Raw genomic sequence first — 7,613 nt, forward strand, 5'->3', positions numbered from 1 at the left:
ATGCACACACACTATAATCAAAGGTGTTTAATTCATGTATTTTAAACACTCTTTTAGTGCCTCTGTATGTTGCCAAGATAATTACCTAATTACCACTTGGAATTCTCTAAGCTTATAAACGAGGTTATCCTAAAACTTCAGTGCTTACATTGGGAAGAAATGTGGATTTAAATGATGTTCAGAAGAGGAAATTAATCATATGTTGTTTGGTGTTCAGAAGTTAACTCTTTTTTTATTCTATTCCCTTGCTTTAAACAAAATGACAGGTTTGAAGATTCTGTGGGTCTTCACATGGTATCTCATTGTACCACAAGAAAAATCAAAAGTGATTCACCAAAATCAGTTAAAAATTTTGGTAAATTCATCTTTCTTAGCTTTTAGTGGTAAAATAAATAATTTTGATTACTCTCTGGGTTATAGTTGTTCTGAGCTAAATAATTTTTACTTGTTCATTAATAGGCCATCCTGTACTTGAAATAAATTTGTAGAATTCTGCATTGTCAATAACTGTGGAAGTAAAGTATTATTCCAAAATGAATGTTCAAGTATATGATTCAGTGGGAAAATATTCAATTTTGCTGTACATAGAACACTTAATTTTATCTAACTTGTAGACAGTTATCATTCTGTACTTAACACTTCTCTTTTGGAAAGATAATTTTTATAATGTTGTGCAAAGTAACTAGAGAGAGTTAATCCTTGATCACAGAATGTTTTGATTTTTGTAAGTGATAAGTAACTCACTTATTGCATCTTATTTTCCAGCACTAATTCTTAAAATATTTTCCATGATTTATAAATTAGTACAGAGCAATACTTATGCAACCAAAAGGTAAGTACATTGTTCTAATAAATTATTCTTTGAAATGCGTTGTGAGGTTAAGTGGGACTGACTTTCATTATATGTGTGGGATTGACTTTCATTATATGTTTTGAAAAGTTATATAAAACTAGTCTGTGGGTAATAAATTATTTGTTTACATCCACTCAAAGCTTTCTTCAGTTCATATTCCAATATTTATCATATTCAGAGAAAATATGATTAATTAAAAAATATATTTTTAATATTTTCACAGAGACATTTATTACACTGACAGCCAACTCTTTGGTAACCAGACTGTTGTGGACAATATTATTAATGATATTTCCTGTATGTTAAAAGTGCCAAGGAGGAGTCTGCATATTGTAAGTGGCATTTAATAAAAGATACTTTAAAACAAAAAGTATGAAAATTATAGTAGAAGAATAAATGTAATCTGTGCCTTCTTTTCATATTTTTGATATTATATTTTTCTCACTATGAATTTGAATAATCTAGTCTCAGTGTATCCCCTTGGCTAAAGGAAGCAAAACTGATGAATTGTCAAATACTTTTCATTCCTAAACACTTATGTATTTTCTCCTTTATTTCTTAAATTTCAGTCTGATCCAAAACCCCTATATAATTTAGCAGGTGAACATGAGAAGGGACTTAGAAGCATAAAATGCACTGGGGAAAAAGGTTTCATATATGACTATTACTTTTTTCAGCTGTCTACATCAAAAGGTTTAATTGCTGGCGATTTAAAGTACCTGGAGGAAGACGGCACCAAGGTGAACTGCACGCGTGCAACAGTAAGCATCATAATGTGTTCATGTGCTTCCACGCCATATCAAACTCATTTGTGTTTGAAACGCACTTTATTGACTGGCTTTGTTATGTAGTTCAGAGCTTAAGACTTTAAAATAAAATGAAAGGATGAATAGGTATATGCTTTAGGGGTTGTATATTACCCAGTTTCCAAATATGCCAGTTGTCAGATGTCATATTGAAATAAACAAACATACACATTCCTTTTTTAAATGCACTGTTTTTTGTTTTCAGGTAGAGTGTGACTTGACCATTTTAGCATGGCTATTTATGTGATGTTCATAAAATTTTCTGGTTCTGAAATTTGTAAGTTTGAGACTAAAGTGTTTGCTAGGCTTTAGTACATAGAAAGTCACAGAACTAGCACAGAAGTTTGGAAATGGTTAACTCACCATTTTGGAAAGAGGAGAATGACACCTATGAGAAGGAAGTCTTTCCTTCATCAGTTTCTGCTTTTTAAGTCACATATCTATAAAGTTTCCAAGAAATTTTCACCTGCTGGGAAGTAGTTTGGGTCGTGTGTCTGTTTTCTTATTGAAAAGTAAATCTGTGTCCTACTGTTTTCTTACTGAAGCATAGACTTCTGATGACAGTGTATTTTTAAAAATGAAAATTAAAAAAATATAGGGCTTCCCCAGTGGCTCAGTGGTAAAGAATCCACCTGCAATACAGGAGACTCAGAGACACGGGTTCAATCCCCGGCTTGGGAAGATCCCCTGGAGGAGGAAATGGCAACCCACTCCAATATTCTTGCCTGGGAAATCCCATGGACAGAGGAGCCTGGCGGGCTACAGTCCACAGGGGTTGCAACTGATGCAACTAAACAACAACAAAAAGTGTTCTTGATAAATTTTTAAATGTTATTGTGTTTGTTTGCTTAGTCGCTTAGTCATGTCTGACTCTTCGAGACCCCATGGACTGTAGCCCACCAGACTCTTCTGTCCATGGCGATTCTCCAGACAAGAATGCTGAAGTGGATTGCCATGCCCTCCTCCAAGAAATCTTCCCAACCCAGGGATCGAACCCAGGTCTCCCACATTGCAAGTGGATTCTTTACCATCTGAGCCACCAGAGAAGCCCAAATGTTGTTATACTTGCTGTTTATTTAAAATAAAAACTGTCTCCTCTTGTTAACTTAGGCTGTTGCTGTGCCATCTAATATTCAAGGAATTCAGAGTATCCTTTGAGTGAGAAAGCTATTTAAATTTACAGAATGTTCATTCATTTTTACTTTAATAAATCAAGCCTTCATAATGTGTAACCAGTAAGCCATACCCTGTATTGGTCAAGATGAACACATCATGCTCCCTTTTCTAGGATATTTTTAGGAGCTCACTACCTAGTAAGAAAGATATGTAAATACGGTGTGTGAATAGGTGGCGCTAGTGGTAAAGAATCTGACTGCCAGTGCAGGAGAGGCAAGAGAAGCAGGTTCGATCCCTGGCTTGGGAAGATGCCCTGGAAGAGAATAGGTATCTGAAGTATGAAGGTAAAAACAAAAATTCTGTATCTGTAGCTACTTTTGAATTGATCGATATGGCATCATTACTTATAATTAGTGGTTCAGTTGAAACACACATGCCTTAAATTTATCAGCCTTAACTTCACAGATTTAATTACAGATGCGAAATTTCTACTAATTGTAGAAAAAGATGCAACATTTCAGCGCCTCCTGGATGACAACTTTTGCAACAAAATGTCTCCATGCATCATGGTTACGGTATATTATCTGCTTTTACCTCAATTACCAGACTAATGTACTACTTTGGTGATCAGTAAGAGGGGTTTATGGCTTCCCAGATGGCTCAGTGGTAAAGAGTCTGCCTGCCAGTGCTGGAGACATGGGTTCTATCCCTGGGTCAGGAAGATCCCTTGGAGTAGGAAATGGCAACCTGTTCTAGTATTCTTGCCTGAGAAATCCCAAGGACAGAGGAGCCTGGCGGGCTACAGTCCAAGGAATTGCAGGGTCAGACACAACTGAAGCACATATACACACAAGAGTGGCTTATAACTTCATCTATGAGTTTGAACAGCATTCTCTTGTCACTGTGAAGCATCCTTTGGGATTATAGAACAAGAATTTCCAAGGTGTTTATTTAACCATCCTCAAATCTAACTGAAATCAAGGTGATGGTCCCGATTCTTAAACACCAGAGATTTTCTAATAAAAATGTAAGTTTACACAGGCTCTCAGTATCACCCTCAACACCATTCCCACAGGGGCTACTTGTCTTGACTATAATATGGTAACATGGGAACTTTGACAGGGTTGAATGAACAAGAGCCACTCCTTGTTCTTCCTCACACAGTTTGTATGCTGTTGAAAGAACAGCAAAGAACACAGAAGCGTATGTTGAGGTAATACACAGGGAACTACAGGCAATAATTAGCAAAGGGTAATGCAGGAGGTGTTCATAGAACTGGGGAGACCAGTGACATCCGCTGGCCTGGGGAAGAAGGAGGTGGCAGTACAGGAAGCCAGGGGTGTGGGTCAGTGAGATGATGGGAGAGCAACAGACACATCAGGTTCCCCCTCCTGTACCAGCCTTCCTCCACTCTTACAGATCTGCATAAAGACCTAGTTCTCTGAAGAAAAAAAAAAAGCTCATCTACTTACAGTTCTCTTGGCTTATTAATAGTAAGTATGATGTTTGTGAGGTATGTTTGTGGAAGCAGTAGGAGAGCTGACCTGCCGAGGGAGCAGGATGTTGGGCAGCTGTTGGCATCTTGGAAGGCCTGGCCACCCCCAGGAGGCATCCTGATTTAGTGCAAAAATATCAAGTGTTAACAAAAGTGAGGAGGATTGGTGAGAAAGGAAATGACAAGGATTCGTGTGGTAGCATCATTAGTTAGATGGATAGGGAGATAACTGGATTCAGGAAGCCTGTCTGGAGGCTCTCAGGTGGCAGGTTGCCAGGGAAATGGTTAAAGAGAAAGGACTTAAGCAAAGGACATTTCCAAGGCAAGTTTAAAAGGACGTGATGACCATGGGGTGAGAGGAATGAGTCAAAATGACTCTAGTGTGTGGAGCTTTACCACGATGTCCCCGTGGATGCTATAGAACAAGTGGCAGGGAGGCTTGGTTCTTCATAGAAAAAAGATGTTGAATGTAGTCTTAGAAATAAAAATTTGAGATGCTAACAGGAGATCCTAGTGGCATGTGCCCAGTTTGAAGAGAGGGGAGAACAGTTGTGACAGAAAATGTACACTGAGACCTCACCAGTAACAAAGGCCATACCTGAACCCCTGAAGTGATCGCTCAATGGCGTTGTCCTGTGGTTCACTTTTGGTGGAGTCCTCCTGCTCTTTCACACCTTCCTGGTGAGAGTGCATGCTTGCTGGACCGATCAGAAGACAAGCTGTTACAGACAAACCAGCAGTGGCCCAGGCCTCCGTTTCAGCCCTTGGAGTTTGAATCACAGCTGGTACTAGTGCACTGGAGATGCACATAAAGCTCAGCTCTTGGTCACATTTCTCTTTTTACCTTGTCTTTCCTCTTGAATGCTGCCTTCTAGTCTTTGTCTACCTACATGTTGGTGCTGTCATGGCAGCCGTTGATAATTGCTGTTGTTACTATGGTGAAACACCCACTAGTAGCTGGCCTGTAGTAGCTGCCCCTGCAGAGGGGAGCTTAGAGTCGAGGGCTGGGCTAGGAAGGAATATTTGGTACTGTCTGACTCCTCTACCACATATATGGGTTATCTCTCCCAAAGGAAACAATTAAAATACACTACCATTCACTATGTATTCGTGATACACCAGGAACTCTGCTAGGTACTTTACGTAATAAGGGTTCACATTTACTGCTGTTTTCTACTTTGTTCAGTCACTCAGTTGTGTCTAACTCTTTCAGATCCCATGAACTGCAGCACACCAGCTCCCTCTCCTTCACCATCTCTTGGAGCTTATTCAAACTCATGTCCGTTGAGTCAGTGAAGCCATCCAACCATCTTATCCTCTGTTGCCCCCTTCTCTTCATGCCCTCATATCAACTTGTAAAGTCTCTCCAGCCTTATGAGATAGGTATTATTATCATCCCCATTTTAACAATAGAACACTGGGACTCAGGAAGGTATTTTACCACAATCTCAAGGCTGGGGACTTGGAGAGGGACTCCCCTGGTGGTCCAGTGGTTAAGAATCTGCAATGCAGGGGATGTGGGTTCAATCCCAGGTCGTGGAACTAAGATCCCACACTCCACAGGGCAACAAAGCCTAAGTGCCACAACAAAAGATCCTGTGTGCTGCAACTAAGACCAGACATAGCCAAATAAGTAAATTAAATAAATACATATTAAAAAAAAAAAAAAAAACTTGAGCCACCAGGGAAGCCATAGTACTGGGATTAAGATAGTTCAACTCCACATTGCTACAGTGCCATAACTCTGTGTGGTACGCATATTTAGCCCAGTTTTATAAATAAAGCCACAGCCTAAAGAGACTAGGAAACCCACTAGTGATTGGTGGAGAGGGAATTCAGACTCAGGGCTATCCCATCAAAAGCCCGTTCTCACCTCTACTTGCTTCCTCCCTGTTCCACATTTCATTTGGTTTCCTGTTCTCTCTTTTAACAGTATTGTAATGCTCTTCAAATTATTTTTCTACATAATTATTGTTTTAATCACGTCATAATACTATTCTACTGTTTGGTTTTATTAAATCCTGAGTTTAAACCAGATACTTTTAAATGCTTTATAATTATTTAATAACTTAGTTCCTGTAATAATAGCAGAAGGTGTTATTACAAAGCCCCAGACCTCAGAGAGTTTTCATGACTGTTAAGATCCATGCTGCTAAGAAGTGGCAGAGCCAGGCGCCTCTGCAGGCAGTCGGCTCTGAAGCCGATGCATGTCACCACTGTGCGATGCTGCCTGTTGTTAGATCTTTTGGATATTTACTGTGGTTTCTGTCCTTTTAAGTAACACTGCAGTGGACATCTTTATGTATGTCACATTTTTTATTATTTTTGTTTCTGCTAAAATATTTTCCTAGGCCTGGGATAATTAAGTCAAAGTTATGAAGATATTTATGTCAATAATAAAATAAGGATACAGTGTCATCAGTTTCATTCTACTGAAATTAAAATGCATGATTTCAATCCTTGCTTTTAGGGAAAGGGGGTACCTGATCTGAACACAAGACTTCTAATCAAGAAGTTGTGGGATACATTTCACATTCCTGTTTTCACTCTGGTAGATGCTGATCCACATGGTAATTTATTGTTAGACTATTTGAAATAGTCATAATCAAATCATATTTATAGCTTGTGTTTTTCTGCTCATAGAACACTTTCATAAAATACTTTAAAAGAATATGAGTATTAGATTTAAATGAATGACTAATCATTTGGGATATTTATTGTTTTTTTACTGTATTAAACTGAACCATAAATTTTCCACTGGTATTGTTCACAAAAATAAAAACTGCAGATGTTAGATATAATTATCTAACTATAATATGCAAGGAGACAAATTTAAAAGTTAACTTTCTTTTAACAGGCATAGAGATAATGTGTATCTATAAGTATGGATCTATGGTAAGTATAGAAAAATATTTTTCCTTTTCCACTATTGAGATAGTTTATATTATTCACTGGAGTGATTTCTGCATTTACTTATCAGCCCCTAGTAAGCTGAGGGCCCCCAAAAGGTACCAGGGAAGCTACTGTCCTAGTCTAGGGCCGCTCTGTTTCAGAGTCTGTGATTCCAGCTTCCAGCATAACCAGTGTGACTCCAGATGACAGAGTGGGATTACCTTTGGGCAAGAGGCCTTAATTATCCTCCACTCTCCTGGCCTGCTGAAGTAATGGCAAGCCCTCCGCATAGCAACACTGATTACCAATTATACCCTGAAAAGCATATATAGTCTTGAATTCTGACTTTTCCAATTCCAACCATCAGGAGAAATAAAAAGACCACCAAACTTTACCACTAGGGACGGCAACTGCTACACATCAGTGGTTCTCAAAATGTGGTCCTCTGAAC

At 38.7% G+C, this 7,613-nt stretch overlaps 1 protein-coding gene across 2 annotated transcripts in view; it reads left to right on the top strand.

Annotated features, from left to right (window-relative positions):
* Positions 1–7,613, top strand: part of SPO11 (SPO11 meiotic protein covalently bound to DSB) — a 14,423-nt gene that overhangs the window by 3,230 nt on the left and 3,580 nt on the right. For both annotated transcript variants that reach the window (XM_010841813.1, XM_010841814.1), the window contains 8 exons: positions 267–355; positions 766–832; positions 1,077–1,185; positions 1,531–1,614; positions 2,770–2,806; positions 3,241–3,350; positions 6,741–6,840; positions 7,128–7,165. In XM_010841813.1, the coding sequence (XP_010840115.1) occupies positions 267–355; positions 766–832; positions 1,077–1,185; positions 1,531–1,614; positions 2,770–2,806; positions 3,241–3,350; positions 6,741–6,840; positions 7,128–7,165 (634 nt within the window). The remainder of the gene's footprint in view (positions 1–266; positions 356–765; positions 833–1,076; positions 1,186–1,530; positions 1,615–2,769; positions 2,807–3,240; positions 3,351–6,740; positions 6,841–7,127; positions 7,166–7,613) is intronic.

This window comes from Bison bison, unplaced genomic scaffold (genome assembly GCF_000754665.1).
Source record: "Bison bison bison isolate TAMUID 2011002044 unplaced genomic scaffold, Bison_UMD1.0 scf7180017864167, whole genome shotgun sequence".
In the NCBI taxonomy this organism is placed as follows: Eukaryota; Metazoa; Chordata; class Mammalia; order Artiodactyla; family Bovidae; genus Bison; species Bison bison.